Source organism: Pundamilia nyererei, unplaced genomic scaffold (genome assembly GCF_000239375.1).
Source record: "Pundamilia nyererei isolate P.nyererei 1_Seehausen unplaced genomic scaffold, PunNye1.0 scaffold00035, whole genome shotgun sequence".
Lineage (NCBI taxonomy): Eukaryota > Metazoa > Chordata > Actinopteri > Cichliformes > Cichlidae > Pundamilia > Pundamilia nyererei.
In genome coordinates, this window is record NW_005187436.1 from 2,656,334 (window position 1) to 2,678,209 (window position 21,876).

The 21,876-nt window shown below is 40.3% G+C and overlaps 1 protein-coding gene across 1 annotated transcript in view; it reads left to right on the forward strand.

Annotated features, from left to right (window-relative positions):
- The first annotated feature begins 1,478 nt into the window (after positions 1-1,478).
- The window catches only part of roraa (RAR-related orphan receptor A, paralog a), a 185,489-nt gene continuing 165,091 nt past the window's right edge, over positions 1,479-21,876 (forward strand). Inside the window, exon 1 of the mRNA XM_005729991.1 lies at positions 1,479-1,774. Coding sequence (XP_005730048.1) covers positions 1,621-1,774 — 154 coding nt within the window. The 5' untranslated portion in view covers positions 1,479-1,620. The remainder of the gene's footprint in view (positions 1,775-21,876) is intronic.

A 21,876-nucleotide genomic window follows, 5' to 3' on the forward strand; every position in this document is an offset into this window, starting at 1 on the left:
ATCATGACAGAAGGAAGTCACATTTGGCCCGTTGAAGCTAAATAAAGAACTCAATAGAGACACATCATAGCCTTTTTTTTTATTGCCCTGCATCATATTATCAGCCTCATCGTTATTGTATTAATAGAATAATAATACATAAGAAACAAGCAGCTCTGCCAGCTTTCCTTTATCATAAACTAGAGTGCACTGTAATCAAAAATCAGTGAGAGCCACATCATGCTTCATTTAAGCTATTTAGAGAAAATGTTAACCGTATAAGACAGTATAAATTAGAATAAAACGACACTACTACAAAGCAACAGCTACTTAGTTACCATACTGTGTGGTGTCAGAAGCCTAGTTAACCAGTATGCACTGAAGCTCATCTGTATGAAGGCAAATGTTCAGGACAGTATAAATATATGTATTACAGAATTATGTGTAATGTCGTTGGGTATTTGGCAACACGCAGCCTAACTCTGCTGAGACAGCGAGACCATGTCAAAGTCCACGTGCGCCGCTTTTAAGGGGCGGAGTTCAGTCTCGCAGCTTGTCCGCTGATCACATGCAGGAAGCATGGAGTTTGTAATTTGTGCGCAAAAAAAAAAGCGGGATACGGACGGCGGTCGGCTGAGTGACGTTTGAAGGCAGCCATGCACGGCGCTGCAGCTTCACGCACATTCTGTCAATCCGCTCTTTTATCACGCACGGCGAAGACACGCAGCTTATTCTGCCAGTGACGGGAAGAGCGCAAGCAGTAGTCATAATAGGCGAAGCACGCTCCTCCCACCGGATGGTGGAGATGATGATGATGATGATGATGATGATTATGTTAATTGTGATGATGTTGATGAAAATAATGAAGAGTGTTCTGATTATCCCCGCTTGAATGCTTGGACGTTAAAGTTGAATACTTGGCTGAGAGCAGCCGACAGACTCCTATATGCTTATGGCTGGCAAGCCCAGTGAAGGAATTTGAAGTGAATATTCCCTGCACCCCTACAGCTTTTGGCTGACGTTAGAGAGAAGAGAGATGGGTAATATGGCGATAATTATAAAAGTGGCCATATTTAACAGGGATTTTTTTAAAAATTAAAGCAAAAATAAAATAACAACCCCAAGAATAAAGTGTTTTCCTAAAATTATATTGATTATTTTTAGAACGACAGCCTAAAAGAAATAGATTATGTAGCTACAGGCGCAGTTGCGTGCACAAGGATGCATTTTTGGCCACACTGTGCAGTTTTGCAGTTTATAATTCATAGTATTCTATCCCGGTTTTCTTATTTTGCATATAAACAAATGCAGAGATGTAAAAAATCTTTGGAAATGGTTAGACAGTAATAGAAAATCGATATTACCATGCAAAACTGCGCGGGGTCGATCAGCGTGGATTACTTTCAGGCCTACATCTATTCTTCGACTATTGACAACCTCTCCCTTTCCAGTTTGCATGACTGGAGCTCTCACTAGCGCTGCTAGTGGACAATCAAACCTACACACCCACCTCCAGACACACTCGCATTTCTCATTTCTTACTTCTAAATTAGATAGCGAGACGTGGTGTCGGAGCTCACAGATCGCATAGAATTAGTTTGAAGTATCAGCGGTAGTTAAACAATAAATCTGAAATTCAACATGGAGTCCCCTCCAGATCCAGCGAGCGACCCGGGCAACAGCGCCTCGGAGCCGGCTACCCCGGTCAGGGAAACCCCGGTAAACCTGGAGACGCTCCGGAAAGCGGACCATCCAGCCCCGGTTCGAAGGCAGACCTGTTCAAGCACCAACAGAGGTAAGCGAACCGATTTCCCCCTTTTCACTTGATGAGAAATACGGAGCGATCGGGGACATTTTCATCAAACTTCAAAAATGAATTAAATCGCGTCCCCCTTGAATAACTGCACACTGTCTAAAAATCACCCAACCACAGGTACACAGCTTTTTATTTATTTTTTATTTAGTACCACAGCGGCGATTACCCACTTGGTCGTAATGAGTGCTTCGGTGTGGGATCCTGGTGTTTAGGCTCTGCTGACAGCTCAAATCATAGGGGGTGATACGGTCACAGATGTCACATTTACTCTGACTGCAAGATTAATCAATTATCCAGGAACCCGGAGTTGACCAACGGGACCTTCTCCTCGTGCCAAAACGGGCTAACGTGCTCGCTCTAACGCGATATTGTCACAGAGTCGAAAGTGAACTTTGGGAAACTGTGGGTTAGTTTATCGATTAGTGCTATTCGCCTTCGCACAGACGTGTCCTCCACAGTGCCTTATACAACACACTGTACCGTCTGGATGGATTTTTCCCCCTTTTTTACATTTCCAGCTAACAGATTTGCGCTATTCCTGTGTGGAAAAAGACGCCCCAGCAGCTGGAATTTGTTTAATGCCAGCAAACAGTGTTGCAAGCATTGGAGGCTTCTGCACGCCTTTTGCGATTAACCCCCCTCCCTTCAATACGAACAGACAATGAAAGCCAACGAGCCCTACATTGCAATTAGCCCGTCAAAACGTCTGCATTGCTGCATGAGGACTGTTTCTTTTTTACACGATTTATCCATCACGTCCCGTCCATGTTGTACAGTACAAGACAGTATTTAACCACACCCCCTCTCGGCTGTATCCAGCACAGGCTAACCGGGCTCACCCAAGTTCAAAGAAATAGTGCTTTCTCTGCTGATTCCTGACAAGCAGAGTTGGTGTGGATACATGGCAGCGAAGCGACCGGTGTAGATGTGACATTCATTCATTGAACGACGTTTTCTTTTTTCTTTTTTGTGAGCGCACTCTTCCTGTGCGCAAGGGTATATTTAGAGTGTGATATGGTGAATGTGGAATGTAAGCTGGTTATGTAACAGGTTTAGCCATAAACAGAGGCGCGCAACTGAGAGCAGAAATCATCATCTTAGATCTTTTCACTTTATAAAGTGGTTACCCCCCCTTACTCCTCGTTATCACCGCGCTTGTTTTATATAGAAAAAACAGCCCAGTTCAGCGACTATTTATATGTATTTACCGCTCAAGCGAAACTGTGTGACTTTGTGGGCTGGCACAGCCTGCGCGCTTATGTAATAGCGGGGCAAAGACAGGTAGTTGGGAGGCTTCGTGGATTGATTTCTTTTTTCACAAGTCTGACTTTGAGACACTCCTAACCTGCTGACCCATATTCACCCCACCCTTTTATGCACAGGATTAAAGTGCGTCTGGGAAAGAGAAAGACAGGAAAAAGAACGCCTTTGGTCTGTTATGTAATGCTGAATGGGTGAAAAAAATGTCTTCACTGGGGCAATCTCTGCACTTTGAAAGGAGGTTCTCAGCACGGAAACTTTATTTTGGCCTTTATACAAAGAAAACAGATTATCGTTGGATATTATTTAGCATAGGAGGGCTTAAAGAAAACTTTTGAGAACTTTTCAAAAACTTATTGCAAGTAAATATTTGTCTGACATCGCTTATGGTTAAATTTCTGGAATTATTTTCTCATGTTTAACTGAGTAGTTCAAATCCTGTTTTGTATTTTAGCCTTTCATACAGGTGGGAAAAGCATTAGAAACTTTAACTCCACTCTGTTACGGTCAGTCGTCTAACCTTTAGAACATTAATAAATATTACAGTGAGATGACAACGTATTGTAATGCTACAAAGGAAGGCCACTGGTTGTTTTAAAAGACCCCCAAGCTGAGGTCACGATGGAGATGTCTTATAAATGTAATAATCTAGAAATATTTACAGCATTCATCATGCAGGAGAGCAGAAGAAAAGCTTGCTTTCATAAAGATATTATGCCATAATTGCTTTATTCAATTGAAAGTACACATGTTCTATTAAGGAGAAGCTGCAGCCGGGTTATTGCGTAGGCAGAGTTGATTGTAGGGTTACTCAAAAAAAAAAGAAAACAATAAAAAAGGAGAAAAAAAGAAACAGTAAAAAAATATTTATAGTTCACAGCAGTGTTACAGACTTCTGAAACATTTTTTAGGATTACGCTTCCACGCTCAGACTCTGGCTTTTTAGGCCAGGCACGGAAACCAACATCTGAAAGGCGGCAGACACTCGCTTAAGCGCAGTTTCCCTCTTTACAGCAGCTGTATTAGACTTTCTGAGGATGCGCATTGCTTATCCTGCATGCAGAGCGTTTACTGTTTTAACCCTGAGTGCTAATACCTTATAAGTAGAAACGGCTTACTTCAGCAGAAGCTCTGCTGTAAGACTTGAGTGGGTCAGAGAACAGGCCTTGAAGGGCTTTTGGTATATCATTACTGGAAAGAAGAAAGGGTGTTATTTTCATATTGCAAGATCTCTCCGTTCACAAATTTGGAAACAATCAATATTAATGGCTTAGTTATGTAAGGTGACGGTCTCTGCAGAGGTTTGAAATCTCACAGTTGCACAGGGAAGCACCGAAGCCGCGCGTGTGATGAGAGACCTGGTGTTTGCATCCGCATTTAACATTAGTTTGTTCGACTGCTGAAAATGTGCGTGCTTCCTAGAAGTGTGGAATTAGACTCCACCGAATGATGCTGATTGATATGCTTGTCTTCTTGTGCTGCGCTATCATTGTCATGTATGCAGACTGTGAGTCATCTGAAAATCATTTTCCTTCGTTAGGGAGTAAGAGGTTACTCATAAAGTACAAATAACATTATGTTGGTTTAGAACAGCATAATCTGTCACTAGGTGAAGTGTGATGTGGTTCCCTGTGGTGGAGAATATTACAGAGCCTCCTGCTTATTAGTTTGCCTCCGTCTCATATCTCGATTAATTCTGATATGATTTTTTTTTTAGCCTGAATAACAGCTTTCTTCCTATTGTTTCACTACATCTAGCGTTATTGTAGTTTTTCCCACCACACATTTTTGTTTCCATAAAATAAAAAAAGTAACCTGTTCTTCAGGTTTCAGTGTAGAGAAGTCTTAACATACAGTGCAGCATATTGCGTGATCCAGTCTAATGGAGGAGAGTTTAACCATTGTCACTCATCTCTTAATGAACACGTAGCCACAATTTACTCAGAGGTTTTATTTGTGGGGAGTGAAACGAGAGCTCTCAGCTAGACAGCCAGCATTTATTTAGTCGTTGCTGAAAGAGGACGGATGAGGTACAGCGGCATAGAGTTTTAACTTTTTGCACTAAATCTCAGAAAGCTGGCAGTTGGCTGAGGTTAGCGCGCCTCTCGAATGGACAGCGGCATTACTGTGGCCGTGGTATTCTCAGATGCAGTGAATGAGGGCACTCTGCCCGCTGGAGAGCGTGAAGGTACAGGTATAGGCTTATAACTTGGACAGCTTGGACAGATCCAGGAGTGGAACTCCATTATGTGTCCTTTTTTTCTGGCTGGCTGGCTATAACATAATATCAAATCTGAGTCCTCTTGCGTTTTCAATTCTGAAATGTGGGTGAGGTAATGATATCATGAACTGTTTTATTGCTACCCATCAGACACTTAACATCGTTAAATGTTAACAGTCAGTCTTTCTTCAACCATACACCGAGCTGTTGCATAGATGGTGACAACTGTTTCTCGTTTTGACTTTGGCACTAGAGCTGTTGGAAAACCCCCCCGATCTTCTGTTCTTATGAGCTTCAAAGGTCAAACATTATTTCAGTTGCATCATGCTTATCTAGGCAGTGTACCTGTGAATATCAGCATAATGTTAGAGTTAGTAGTTGATGAGCATTGATTGAAATATTGCCAGGCAAGATGTGAAGCTTTTTTTTTCTTGCTGTCATTTCAAAATATGAAATTAGCAGCACAGTGGCTCAGTGGTTACTACTGTTACTTCACAGCAGTGATGTGTGTGGTGACTTTCACAGAAAGGCGAGTATAGATGATGACAGGAAGAAACATGCTTAACAAGACACATTAGATGAGATTAAAACAGATCTTTTTATGATTTTTTAATCTTTTATTCTTTTATATAAACTGACAACCTCCTGCAGCTTTCTGTACTCTGCACGGACAAGTCTTAACCTTTCTGCAGTTGTTTCTGGATGAAGAATTATTTTAAAAATGTACTTTAGTATTTACCATCAAAAGATTTAGCATTAGCTGACAATTACAAGTACTGGAGGAATTGTTTAGTAAAATTATACTGCACTATGAAAATACCCAACTCCTTGTCTAAGGAGCTTGGTGGAGAGTCCCTAAATCTGGGCGTCTCAACCATTTGACCCTAGAACTGAAGAAGCTTCTCGGATGAGAGGTGAAACGTCTTCAAGCAACTTAAAGAAGTCCAGACGCTTTTCTTTGCAAGCTCCTTAGACTACGATGACCTGGATGACTGAGAACCTTCACAGACCCAACTCCTCGTAAACCGTGAACTATTGGAGCATTTAACTTAAAGTATTAAAACAAATAGCAATTATGCTGCATAAAAATATTTTCTTGCGTTGTTATATGAATCGGTATTACTGCTGCATGTTTGAGCTTGAGCTTTAAATATTTTATATTCTGTCTAATCTCCTGTAATTTATCATATTCTGTAAAATTGTGTTTATAGTCGCTGTCCTGTGAGGATGCCATTTCTTAAAAAAAAACAAAAAAGCAATTTAATGAGCTCACTGGGATTAAAAATATCAATAAAAAATGAAGTTGATATTTTAGCGAAACACTGGGGTTAAATTTAGTACGTCCAATTAACCAAGTGAATTCTCATAGATGATAATCTGAAAGTGATGGCCGAGCCTGCACCTGTGCAACTTGTCTGCTTCATTAAACCAGACGTGGCAGGATTTGACGTCCCCTCTCCATCATTGATGCTTTCTTTGCTGTTGTGCTGAAGGAATTATTAAAAACTTTTTCACACTATACTCTAACTCCGCTACATCACCCAGGTTGGCCAAGGTGATTAGCTAGAGAAAACTTTGTTGTTAAGATGATAAATCATGGAGTGCTTGTTTATGTACTAATGTTAGCTCTGTCTCCACATAACATGTAGTCTGTAACTGATCTTAGAGTAGTAAAAGCAGAGTCAGCTTTTCTAGCATACCTCTGAGTTTCCCACCAAAGCCCAGCAGTTTGTGGACATGCAAAGTACCAGAAAAACCGATTGTCTCTCAGCTTGCCAGCTAAGCTTTGCGAAAGGGCATTTCCATCATAATGCTGGCCCCGTATAGATTCCAGAGTCAAGCAGAATAAAGCCTGCTTCCAGAGACAATATCCAACTGTGGCCGCAAGATGGTAGGAAATTAGAGGATGGATGCAAACAAGTGAGCAGTTTTATGACATAATACTGTGAAATGCAAGGAGACAGATCGCTTTCACACTGGTATATTTTAGTTGGTGTTAGTTCACTGGACAAGCTCTGCTTACCTTGCTTGCCCTGATGAAGCAACACTGCTTCACAGCAAACAAAATTTTCCTCCAGCCCCTGTGTTTGATGAATTCATTCTTTCACAGGGACGGTCGGCCTAACCTAGAGCTGGCTTAAGTTACCTCCAACTAAATGTGATACCTAAAAAGCACATATGTTCAAAAGCAAATCAAGTCATAATACTGTGTGTTTGGACAATGTATGTTTAAACATTTTCACAACTTGACAATAGCCTACTTTGTTAGTAGTACAATCCCCAAATGGTACTCATAGGTGTGGTTAGTTTTATGGGTCATTAACAAAAGTTTGGTTTCTGAACACAGGCACAAAAAGCACAAAAAAACCATGCTTTTTTTCTGCATTAAATATCAACACAATTAGCAGCAAACTGCATGTCACAAACAGTTAATCAGTTTGCACAGGTGATTTAAATATTCTCCTTTCTATATTTTGTGCCTTCAGAAGGGAAATCCCAGTAATACACATCAAATCAAACCAAACTTTATCGTCAGTTTGCTTTGCATGCAGCTGTAGTGTATGCAAAATGAAAGGGCTTTTCTGCAGGGTCAACACAAGCGTATGCAACAGGGTCAGTCATAAAAACCTTTTCCACTTCTTGCATGCAATCTTATCACCATGTTGTCTTTGTATATACAGACAGTACTTTTTTTAATGCCAAAACACAGGCGCAGGCGATTAGAAAACCAGAGCCAGAGCCAATTTGGATTTGGATTAATCCTGACATAAATATTTTATTATTTGCACATTATGGTTATTGTCAACATCAGTGTGTAAAGCTAGACCCCAACTTTAATGCATACAACAGATGTAGGGTACTGTACAAGAGGGACAGCAAATATCGTCTCAGTGTTGAAGAAGGACAAGCACTCTTTCGTGCAGACTTGGAAGAGCTGGTATAAAAAAGCATCATACAGAACAGAGGGAAGCTGTATACAAATACTGTGAGGTAAAAAAGAATGCTGCTCCAAGTGGAAGCATGACTGATTTTCTTTTAACATCTTGTGCAATTCCAGGAAAAAACTGAAACACAGACACAGCTGTTCATGATATGGTGTTTGGTAACACCACTCGATTTGCTAAACTATTGGATTTGGCAGGGACCTTTGATTTCTTTATGTAACAAGACATGTGAAACAGCTCTAGAGTTTAATTCTATTTCAGCAAATACTCGATTGGTCTGACCTGTAAATATGACATAAAAAAGTCTCTCAAGTCTCAGAGATGCATAGTTACAGATACATTAAAGGTAGTAAATTAAGTTTCGTTTGATTAAAATTAAACTAAACTTGTGAAAAGACTCTAGACATTGGTTAAAGAAATTTGCTTGTTTTTCATTGTTTAGCTCTGTTTGTCAAATGAAAATCCAATATTCTCTGTTCATTTAACACTTTAAAATTTTATGCATAACACATATTAAGTCATTGTTAAATGAACTGAAGCATGCACCACAGTATTTGCCATTTGCAAAATAGCAGATTTTTGCTTGACCTGTGCATTTCACTCACAATTGTCCATATAAACTAAAGTGCATTTGGCTTGAAAATGCATTTATGTATATCATTTACTTTTGTTGACATAAATGCATTTCATATGTATATTTAATTTGCATTTTTTGCATAATTTAAGTTAGAACTTATATTTATTTTAGGCTTACACTATAGGTAATTCACTGCCAGCCTTTAACAGGCAATATTAATTAAAATAAGTTTAAAAACTTAACCTAGACCATCTATGAAAGTTTTATTCTTGTGGGACAGCTTATTTTTGAGTTTGAATCACTAGTGACTTAACTGGGGCTGGCGAGGAAATTTCAACTGGTGACAGACACCAGATTTGATGTGAAATCTCCAGTGGTGAATGATAGCTCAGATCTATGGCCCATTTACTGAAGTTTGTATCTTAGATAGAAAATTTTGAATAGTTATGACCGGAAATACTCCAGATGCATTATTGGAGGGCGTTAAAGGAGTCTAATTTTAATGTGGTACACTGTGACCTAAGTACTTGTGCTGCTTGGCTCCATGCCTCTCTGTGGCTCTGCGATATGAAAAGGGCCCCTTAGAAGAGGACTAGAGGGAAAGATGTGGTGAGAGGGGTCTAAAATCTCACTCTGGGGGGATTCTTATGTCACATCTATGGCCAAGGCTTTCACATCTCCATCATTGTGGATGGTGAAAAGCTCCCAAGCAGGTAGGTAAGCCCTTTGCATGTAAATTTTTTACACTCAGAAACTTTGACCGTTTTATCTTTCAAACCATCATTCTTTTCACTTCTTAACAAAACTCCTGCAAAACACCTGCCAGACTGCACCACGCCCTGCGTGACATTCAGAGAAGTCTTTTATTATTTAATTCAAATCACAAATCCTTTACCTGTGTGTGCACTCTGATCGGCCAGCTATGGACATTATGTGCACATGTCTGCTTTAAAACGAGAAGAAATCTAAAGCATTTTATTCAAACAGCACAACTCAAGAGCTTCTTGGCTGTCATTTATCTTTCTTTCTGAAGGCTAAATTCACTGCAGCCTTGCTTTAAGGATTCTGTCGCGTATGATGTCGGACTAAGATAAAAATGGAAATATCTGTTGCATATTGCTGCCTTTCTAGCACAGATGAAGAGCAGCAGCAACGGACTATAACAAGGCAGAATAATCCATTTGCTTTCTCCTATGCTTAGAGTAATAATGTAATTTAACAATGTCTGCACTTACGCATTCTCACCATGTATTACATCTAACAGAATAGTGTAGACGAGAGAAGGTGGTCTCAGGAGTTGTTAAACCTTCACTCAGAACAATGTGTTTTTACGAGTCTGTGCGCCATTATTGCACTACATGCAAAGTGTTTTTTCCGTTTTTACAGATTCAATTTTTAAAGAAAAAGAAGACCAAAATATTTTGTTATAGTAACAACATTGCTTTTCTGTGGTTCTGTCACACAAAATCCCAGTGCTGCAGGAGGTAAAGCACTCATATAACATCCTCCACTGCTAATTTCGTTACATTATTAGTGCCGTGTCATTACTTCCCAAAGTTTATTTGTCACCTGAAATAAACAGAAAACTTTTGGAGACGTGGGAGATAAAACAACTTGAAAATCAGTGTCATTTCTGTTGGCTTGATTATTTATATTGGAATAACAAGCCCAACTTAATCTCATAAATAAAAAAGGGAGAGATACAGATCCGTCCCCTCCAGGTACTGCCACCACTTAATCGAATTAGCTCCACTTGCAGGCTTGACGGGCTCTTCAAACACCCCTGGTGACTTCTGAGTGCCGATTACAATCAGCTACTATTTTCAGCCTTTGATTATAATCTGGTGAGGTTGGACAGAATTTTTTTGAACGCAGAACTAACTAATTATTAACATCGCGGCCCATCTCTGTCTTTTTCTCTCTCTTTTTTTTTTCGTGCCCGCTACTCGGGGCCAATGGGGCTGGAGTAGTTAAACAATACCCACAAGTGTTAATCATATCAAATCAAGCAGTAGTGTGAAACTATTAGCTTGGTCTTATTGAAACAGCTCATATTAGTTGTTGTGTTGTCCAAACAATTAACTCACTAATTGTAAAATATGTGTAATATTAAAGAGGTCTTTTGTATATGTTTCTTATTGTGAAAGGAAAAAAAAGCTATAACATTTGTTCATACAGATTTCGCCACCTGACAGACAACAGTAATGAACACAATTCGCTACTCATAAAATAATAGGAGATGATCACAATTGTTCTTGCCTCACACAGTATGTCACAGAAACACTGCAACGTGCCTGTCAAACACAATTCTGCTCTTTTGTTACTTTTGAAAGGCAGCTTTTGAATATGAATAACTTACTAATGAATATTTGGTTCTTGTGTGTGTGCGCGTCTGTGAATTGATTGCTTTAGGAGGCGTGCTAAGACAGACTGTGGCACGATGGGGCTCAATCAGTGCAGCAATACTGGAGTGCTGCTTTCCGACAGTGATTGAAAGACAGACTTCACTATGTATGATTCTCCAATCACTTATTCACTGACAAATATCATCTGTCTGATCAATCAATATTTGCAGCTTTATTTTAGTAATGCAGTGCTTAAGAGGCAATAATTAACGCCGTGCTGGGTTGTTAAAAGCCTATTTTTATGTGACAGACCGAAATAGACGTACAGAAATAGGAAGATGAAAACTTTGGGTTGAGGTTGGTAGTGGCAGACCCTGCAGACGTTCGCTGCGCGCAGTGAACTTATCGAGAACTTGAGATTGTCCTATGGCATAACTATTTCAGTTGCTTTCAAGTTATGTTAATGTACAAAACTGTTTTTTTTTTCCGTCTTAACTTTGAACTTTCTTCCTTCCTTTTTGGTTGAATGCTTATTTCAAAGAGCTATTTGGATTAGAGCTGTATTGGAGACAGCGCTTCGAGAAAGTTCCAGGTATAAAAATGTCCAAATCTAATTCTTTAAAAGATTTTTTGAGCTGTTGTTGACACAAAACTTTTTGTTTAGCTTGCCGTCTCTTCAAGAACAATAATAAGTTCAGCTTTTTTTGGGGGGGGAGGTTGCAAGTTTGTTTGTGAAATTGAAAATATACTGTGAAATAGTCCGAGGGAATATTCATTCAATGTCATCTTGCATTAAACAAGTGTGGCTTGTGATGCTCATTAATTTCTGCTTGCTCCACTTGCGGTGTTTGGGCTCTCTTTGCTGGCTCAGTGCCACAGTGTCTTCTGAAAGAGCCACTTCATCTCTGTCAGGGGCAGGTGGAAATTTTCTGCACACTTCTAATTGGACAAAGTGCCTTTCAAACTCTGAGCCATCATACACAGATCAAATTATCATACAGACCAGGTGTCAACAGAGGTTTTTCACCTCCCTTTTCCTCTTCTGCTCTCTCCGGCGTCTTTTGGTTGATTTTATGATTCTCCCTGGGCTTTTCAAACTCCCTACTGCTTAGTGGCCCCCGGCACGCTCAGGCTCGTCATAGGAATTGATTACAAGAAATTGCGCTTGCTATTTTGACTTTAAAGCTTTCATTATTTGCTGTCAAGAAATTTTTTTTTTCTCCAGTGCAAGATCCTCAAGCAGATATAAGCAAATATTTCCACCAGATACAAGGAGAATTTGAGGCTGTGGTTTTAGCTACCAGGGAGCTTTAAGATCTTTAGTAAAGCTCGGGGCCAAACTTAACTGTGCTTTTAATAGTAATGGGTCAAATCTTCAGATGAATTCTTCATCTCCTAGGTCATAAGCGAAAAGAGCCACATGCTGGGCGATGCCATTTTGCCAGTATGTGTCATTTAAAGGTGTAACTGTATTTTTGATTGAGCACCAGTGAAGCCGGCTTGTGACTAATGTGAAAAAAAGAGGCTGTCCAGATACAAGTATCAGACATGTGTTGGGTTAATTTTTTAGATAGTTAGACAGTTCACGGTACAAGATGGCAGATCAAGTGTTTTGAGTCTTTTAGGTGCCCTTTGTGTCCCTGTGCAGCAGTAAGAGGAAATATTTTGTTTTGTGTTGATATGAAAAGTAGGAGCAGTACTGGAGGAGAATAAATAGAGGATGGATTTTGAAACAAGTGTCTAAAAGGTTTCATAAAAGCTGAACCAATTACACTAAGTGTGATTTTTGTATTTTCCCAAGCATGTGAGGTGGTCACTTTAAGCCGCATTCATTGCGAAAGCTCGCAGTAAATGAAAGGATGAAAGGACAAGTGCTGAATTTGCCTTTTTAAATTTAAACCTTGTTGGCGCTTGTATTCATGCATCACATGTTTATCCCAATATCTTTTGAAGGTTTAAAAGCTAAACTGGTTGTAATGATTAAACGATTATCTCCACTCCTTTAACAAATCACACAAACACGGCAAAGTTTTGACACGGTCGATCGCTTATCTTGTCTGCATGTCGTCAACGCAGATGCACTACACTGTGCTGACTTGATTCGGCGCAAAGGAAAGTGGACAGGAGAGATTGATGGTGGTGTCCCCAGTCAGACAGATAACACCTGATTCTGCCTGCAGGGGGCTGGTCTAGCGCGCTCCTCCCCTGCGCCTCAGATGCATCGAAGGCTGCGCCGAGGAGGTGAACCGTTCCTTCGCTCAATGCAAATTCATGGCCACATTCAGAGATGATCCCATGACAATTGAGCCAATGTGGCCCAGAGCACTCTGCAACACATGATCCATGCATCAGCCACACCTGGGAGAAACCCACACAGGCACGGGAGGTCATTTGTTCAACACAGGTGCATCACGTATCCCGATGCAGTCAAACAACCCACATGCTTGAATGCACGCTCGGAGACACACATGGCCAAATGCACACATGCGCATAGATACACAGGTGTTAATGAAATGCTCTGTACACACGTGGTTATCTATGTCTGCAGCACATCAGCTTTTTATTCTATTGTTCTTTGTTTCTATTGTTTCGTTGTTGCTTTGTCTGCTCAGGTTTGAAACATTTATACTTTTTACACGGGAACTTGCCTCAACAAATCAAAATACTATAAAATAATTAGTAGTTGAGGAAACGATACTATAATTGTCAGCCTTCTTGAAGGTGATGAGATCATGTGATGTGTTGGATGGTGTGGTGATTCTTTCTTTCATAGAAACATGTTAAAAACGTGATAACGATTTTTGGAAAACCACCTCCGGGTGTTGATATTTTTAAAGCCGAGCACTAAAAATTGGGCGTTGGTCTTGATGCCAGCAAATATGTATTTTCCTGAGGAAAATGTACTTGTAAAACATGTCTACTGAAATGCCAACTCTCTTTAATGGAAGTTTGATTTCATCTGTTTGCCAGATCAGAAAGAAGTCTGGCCAGGTGTAACAGGCAGCACCTCACAAGGGTTAGTGCCAAATTGGTTTGTGTGAAGAATCCACATCATAGGGTGCTTGAGCTGTTACCCTCACATTGTCGCTTTAGGACAGCTGGTTATAAAACTAAAAAACTCCTTGTCTTTTTCTCATGTGCTATTGACTTAACAGCAAATAGCACTCTGGCTGCACTTGTCACACTACCCAGAGAGGGAGTTTGCTTATTTTGGTATGAATTTTCCATTTCGCGCATCATTTTTTTTGTGATTTATTGTTGATGCTGTGATTTTGTATTCCAATACTAAGTGAACTCCTGTTGCAAGGTATCGTTATTTGCAATAAAGATAACCTAGAAGCTTGTATAGAGCTTTCCAGACTAAACAAGCAACTCAAAAACACCGCCATAGGCTCGGGGATAATTGTGATGGATGCCTTACTGACAGCTTTTTTGATGTTGTTACATCATTTGTTGTAATTTACCAAACATCTGTAATATTTGAATGTCTTATCATCCCTTTGAATCAAAGTAAGCTACATCTTCAAGAAGACATACAGTGTAGGAAAACAAAATCCCATAAAAAAAAAAAAATCAATAACAATGTGTGTTGCACAGGTTCTCGGTGTATAAAGCAGATGGTGAAAGCCTTCTGTATAATAGATCTCAATATTAACTGTAGCACATGCTGGGAGTGTTGGTGGATGGCACACAGCAGAGTGAAAGAGAAGCAATGACCTTCTGTCCCATCGTTTACCCTCTCGTGCCCCCCCATACTGCTCTCAAATTACTTTGTTTTAGCCAATTAAAGCAGCCGGCTGAGCATCAAGCAGGCTGCCATTTTTCGCTCACCTGGACCCAGGTGACATTATCGCTCTGTCATCGGGAGAGATAGCTGTAAGTGGGAATCTCCGGCATGGCGCCGTGCCACCTTAGACCCCACAGTGTTCGCTGAGATTAATGCAGTGATTCTCCCCCCAACTTGCACGAATCAGTCGGCTCTCTCATCTGTTCCCGGCGATAGCACCGCGCACTGCTTCTCACTGCATGAAGCAAGGACCCAGTGACTGTATAAGTTTTTGTGCTACAAAGCATATACACACAGACATACACGTGTACGTTTATGTATATATGTATATATATATAACATTTCCTTAATCGCCCCAGTATAAGTAACTATCAATTTCTGAATATACAAGGAATTTATTGTCTCTTGCTATCTTATTGCCTTGTCGCTGATCAAGATACCATATGCTGAGAAACGACTTTCCATCCAAATCCTTTAATGGCTCAATAATAGAAAGACGGCAGACACAACAATACCATGGCACAAAATGAGTGAAGGACCGGAGAGTGTGGTGTTTAACAGCCATACGAGCACAGATTATGTGCTTGAAGGGGCTGAATCGAGTGCCAGCCGTGACAGTTGGGCTGGGAATTGAGCGTTCCGGGGACGTGCGGCTTGACTCCGCTCGGAAACACCACTGGGTCCAGGGCTCATCTCCGCAGTCCTCCGCCTCCCTCCTCGCATAGTGGCATTGTGGCCTGCCGTTTGCTCCGCTTCTCCGGGGGAATGGACGGGCCCTTGCTCTCGCTTGATGAGCACTCGCTAATGGCTGCTTCTTTGAAAGCTGACGGGCCCGTTTGAGGAGGAGTGTCTTTTACTTCCCTCCAGCTTGCCTTGGCCGGGCATTCGTCAGGCAGCCTGGCTTTGCTGTCCTGCCCACATGATGGTGCGCCAAGGGGCTGAAACGTCTGTCATTTGTTTTACTTTCAAATAAAAGTTGACGATTTACCAATAAAAAGTAAAAATAGTCTTTTGATGATGTCTGGAGGCATATGGAGAAAGTGTTGCAGTAGTGACATTTACAGCACTTTGTTGGGCTAGAAATAACAAAAGACAAAGGAGATTTGTCTGTTTAATTTTTTTTGTCTGTGTCCCCTCTGTTAGAATTGTTACATGCAAATTAAACGAGTGAGTATAGAAAGTGTCATAGACATTAAAACATGATTTGGAGCCCCTGCTGAAAGTTGCACTTCATTAATGCTCTAAAGCTTCTTTTAATATATCGCTTGCTGTGTATCAATTTATGCACTGAATTGCCAAAATACATTCTTGCTCTCAACAAAACCCCACTTGTTTGTGCTTTATTTAAGAAAATATATTTCTACTGCTCAGCCTCTGAAAAAGGACTGTAATAATCGATGCACTGACTGTGATTTCTTGGCCGAGACTAATTTGTGTGTGATTTCTTTTTTTTTTTTGTTTCTGCTCTTTATTATACAAGTTGCCAAAATGAATGTAACAAAGCAGATAAACACCATCCACTAGTGGTAAATGCCATGTTATTTGCCAATAGTCTGCTCATGTATAGTGGTCCATCCTTGTATTAACAAAGAAGTTGATTGCCTGGATATGTTGTTTTGATGCTTCGCTTGCATCAGTCAATCTGCCAGTTAGTTGGTTACATATCCTGCTGATACCCTTGACCAGTCTTCTCACCCCAGAGGGAGCTGTTGTTCCTGTTGCCCTCCTCTACACTACTGTACCAGTCTCCAGCTTCTGGAGACTCCATTAAAAAGTTAGTCGTCCTTGGAAATCTCCTTTCTTTAACTTCTCTTGTCTTTACTCTCTCCAGCCCTCTCCCACTCTGTTTTCACGTGGACTCTTTTTTTCCCCCCACTTGAAACTAGGGCGAAGGTCAGAATGGTGAATTTGATATAAGAGCTGACATGGTTTCGTGGAGCACCTTGTCAACTCAAAACAATAGGTTTGCAGGAGCTGTTATGCCGAATAAAGAATGTTCGCATATTCCCACTGAAATGTCCTCCGCTAGACATTCCCAAAAGAGATGTGAACATTTGTCTGCATACATTTTTACCAGTCCTGGCCCAGTAGAAAATGGAGGTTGAGGCAAAATGAACATGTGAGCAAATAAGTTATTTCACAGGGGAAGCTAAAAAAAAAGAAAAGTCGACCACTTTGCTTTTATCCTCGTGTAGTGGCCTGCTCTCTTCGGTCTCGCTCCGGGTTTGCTTTAAATAAATTTAAGCTTCTTGTTGTAACCCTGCATATAATGATGCAGCTACATCAGGCCACACATATTATCTATGAAGAAGTAACTGATGTTAGTAGGTGCATAATGGCAAGAAAGGGCAGCTGGCTGGGATGTTGTACAGTGGCGTGATCAAATAGTTTTAATTTGATCTGACCTCTTTGTCTCAGTGGTGTCTCTGAGCTGCCTCTTAGTTGCAGCTTAAACAACAGAGTATAATGAAACAGGATGAATGTGGTGACGAGAACCAGTCAAGTTCAAACATACTGTGAAAAAGTAAATTGTGCATTTGCTTTTTTTTATCATTAATGAAACAGGGTTGGGCATTTTTACAGCTTAAAATATAGCATATATATATATACACACACAAAAGAAGTCTGATTATGAAAATGATAACATCTAAAAAGGATGGATTGATATTATTATAACAGCTTCATTCGTTTCCTTTGTCAGAGATCTCTCACCAACCAGTTGTCGCAGGCAGTTTCATCTCAAATTAAATTCATTTGGACATGACATTTTAATTGGAACACTATTCCCATTAATTGAACAAATTAGAGAAAGTCTGCTGGGGGAAAGGTAATCTCTGGGAGAAATGATTTGGAATTCACAATTTAAAATTAAAAATCAGCTGCTCAGCTTTGTTTGTATGGCAGCCAGTTTGCGGCAGTGCACGCAGGCAGCGCCAGTGTTTGGGGTCCCAGCGGCACTCAGGGCTCACATTGTCTTCATTAAAAGCGATTAAGGAATAGGTCAATTTAGTCTGCTTGGCTGCTTAAGCCGAGCATTATTTTTTCCTAGTAAATGTCTTTGTCTGCACCAGCCTTTCCTCTGTGGGATCGGGCAGTCCCCGACTTTATTCATGTTTATATGTTTGACTGAACGTCTGAGTGAGTCATAGCAGTATCATTTTAAATATTGTCATTTTGTTTAATTTGTGTGCACATACACATGTTTGGGTTTTTCATGCTCCCGTGCTCCGGTTTTAGCATGCAAGCTGTCCGGGTGCTGATGACTTGCTGTCTGATTAGCAGTGAAAGGCAGTTGAACCCTGCAGCTTCGACTACAGTGAGCAATTAATTGTGCTAATAAAGAGCACCTTAAAATGTGCAGTTAATTTTGTAAACACACATGGATGGAGGATTTCACCCCTGTTGTTGATGAAAATTAGTCATCATTCACTGTTGCTTTCAGAAAAGCAACATGTTTCTTCACATTAAGTTGTTTGGAATGTGGCACGATTTACTCCGCTGCTTTTCACAGATTTTGAATCAAAAATGTTTTTTTATTTCAGTGTTTATCATTTTGAGTAGAAAGATGACTTATTTTAAACAAGTAAATAAAATAAGGGAGGTTGGTATCAGACATACACAAACTCATAAAGGCTTTAAGTCCGAAACACTTACAAGGACCTGTGCTGTTTGTAAAGAAAGAACAAAACAGAACAGTCTGCCTACATTCTCATTAGGTATACATATGTGCACATAAGAATAATAACGGGTGATGTGGTGTGTCAAAGCTCACACTTTGGCCAAGATGAAAAAATCAATCAAAAATAGTGAGCGTTATAATGAATCAGGTGTCGATTTAGAGCGGAGAGCTTGTTACATTATTCTTTCATTTTATTACCCTACTCTGTCAAATGATATACTTAGGACATGTGCTGCATGTTTCAAAAGTAGAAGTCTCTGTAGCCGTGTTGCCAGCATACAACTTTTCCAAAGGAGCCCTTTGAAATTTCATCTCATTGTGTTTCCCCTGTATTCAGATCAATCCCGTGGTTTCTCAGCTACCACATTATTATTCATCAGTCTATGGAGCTAGATCCTGATTGTAAACCTTGAAGATGAATCACAGCACATGTTTGTGCATTTGTGTAAATACCACTTGTTTGTGCTTTGAAAACTGGGGGGAGAGACAAAAAAGGTTTATAGTGTCTCATCAACCTTGGAAGTCTCAGTTATTATTATTATGTTTTGGGGGTTTTTATCGCCCTGGAATATTTTCCAAAATTGAAACAGCAGCGATGCCTGTGATATGAATGAGGTAAGAACTGAAGAAAGAGGATGAGAGCCTTAATTGGAGCTATGTGTTGTAAAAATGTGGCGAGAAAGGAGAGGATGGAGTGGAAGGAGGAAAGAGAGAGAGAGAGGGAGCCAGACAGAGGGGGCTCCTAGATAGAGGGCCGGGGGGAAAAAGTTCCCCCATGCTTGTCAGAGTTTGAGCAAGTTCAGAATTGATGGAGCCCACAGGCAGCACTGCTAATTTTAGTTGAAATCACCTAAGTGGTTTGGCTAATTTATCCAGGCTCCTCGGCCCTCAGCCCCTGGTTTCTGGCTCTCTTCTCCCCGCCCCTCCCTCCGTGAAATATCCACAAAGCGTGAAGGTACCAGGAGGTGACAGTGGGAACAGAAGGGTATTTTGTGCCCAGCTGATTTGCGGAGCACTGGGCGGTTTCAACCCGTGTCACACTCTTGGATATTGTTTGAACCCTAACGACAGCCCAGGTTCAATCATCTATTCCGCAAAATAATTCCCACCACCCTGAATTTAATGGAAAGTGAAATTACATTCGAACTTTAAAGAAAATCAGATGCAATCTCTCATATATCTTATTTCTCCTAATGGCTTACATTTCACGTTTCAGCTATTTCTTTATTGTTACTTAGATATCAGGAACACTTTTGGAGAGGGAGTGAGTCTGATTTTGTGTAATGATGGTCTGCCAGCTGGATTTGCTGAACATGTTGAAGCTTAACAAGCAGCATTGCTGGCGTTTGACTGTTTAGTAACAACTCGGAGAATCCCTTTTTTGTCCGCCTGTGAACTGCAATTTGGTAGGAAGTCGGGAAGAAAGAATTTAAAATGAAACTGTCATGAAATTACAATGAAGGCGGGAGGTCAAAACGACTTTTTTGGTTCCTGGTATCAAGTGATGTTATTTGTGGAGTCTTTTATGCATTTAGAGTTTAAATGAAACATTGTGAGCAGCTTGCTATATCATAGGTTATTTTCTATGACTATTTGATTGTTTCAAATGAAAGAATCAGAACAAGTTGGCTAAACATGTCAAGGTGACTGGAATCCATCAAGGCTTTTAGATGTCATGAGGTCCTTTCATTCCTTGCCCATTATTAGGAAAATGCTTTGAAATTTAAGATTTACTGATGTTTAATTACTTTAAGTGTGCTTTGGATAAGTCTAGTAACAAAAAACGGACCTTCTTAGCCAATTTAGTGGATAAGAAGCTTTTGTGGTTATGAAAATAGCCATTTCTCATTCAATAGGTGTGCGGTACACCCTATATAAGTAACCTCGTCACTTCTGGATATGTAAAATGAGAAGCAAGTTAAGACGATAAAGAGTTGCATAAAATTAACACTTCAATCATTTGGAACCAGAAGAGCCGTCAGAAACAAAAAGGTAAGGGAATGTGTGGTTACGCTAAAATGCATTCTAGTTAATCTAATAGAAAAACTCCTGTTTCTTTAATACTTATTTTGCAGCCAATTGATTTCTTTTCTTTGTAGGAAACCTGTTTAACCCCAGTTTCTGGTTAACTGCAAGGCAGCAAATAAAACTGCTGCCTTTCTTTTATTGTTTTAAAAAAAGATTACACCCTATTTGCCGTTGATATAAATATTTGTTTAAGTACCTCAATAAAAACTGTTTGTGTTTCTAAGTGGAGCCGAGTTTCTTGAAAAATTATTTTCGGAGCTGTGACCAAGAGGGATGTTTGAAGTCTAGTGTGCAAGCCAGCAGTTTTTGGCAGATGAATGTAGGGGTTTTATGTGCCAAGCACCTGGTCAAACTGCAAACAATGAGGAGCTTATGGATTCGCTTTATCCAGCGACGGAGACGATACAGAGAACGTTAGAACTCTTATGGGCCATTTTAAGAAATGCTGATGCACAATAAAGCTCAGCTCTTCTCGATGCTGTGGAAAGATTTCAAATACCATAAGTTTCATATAGCATGTGTAGTAGGGGCGCAGATAGCTATGAATATTAACATATTAATGTTAATCTGCAGTGAGCCTATTTATACTTACTCATTACCATATGAACAAAATTAACAGCCTTCCAGGTTTGCTAACCTGATCAGTTTAGCAAACCTGCTGTAGCATGACGTCTTTCCAATATAAACAAAGGAATGAGGGAAAATAATTAGGAAAAAATCATAGCCCTATTGAGCTGATGGAATAGTGATATTGTATAAACAGCTTAAAAACTACATGCAGAATTGAGATTCAGTGTGGAGGGTCTTGTTTGACTCTTTAGCAGTGATCTAATAATGAGCTCCACAGATGGGTTTGTTGGCCGAAGCTCTGCTGAGTCCACCGTGTATGCGGTAGAGAGTGTCAAAGTGTCTCCTGTGCAGGATCATCTCCAGGTTTGGGAAATGGATGGTGTCTGCCAGACATGCTGGCATTCAGTGGGCCTTCACTTGTGCACTACCTGGGCTGGTGCTCAGCCAGGGTTAATTATAGGGGAGCTCCAGAGTCTTGTGTCACTAAGGATTCTAGACAGAATATTGTCATACTGCCATGTCCTATACAGAAAAGACACGAGTAAAAGCACAACTGCTCCGTGGCATTTCTGTCTTGCACAGTCATTTCACTGTTGGTCTAAAATGAACAGTGGCAAAGAGCCAAATGGCTGGTAAAAATGTGTGTTTGGTGAGTAAATTAGTAATAGT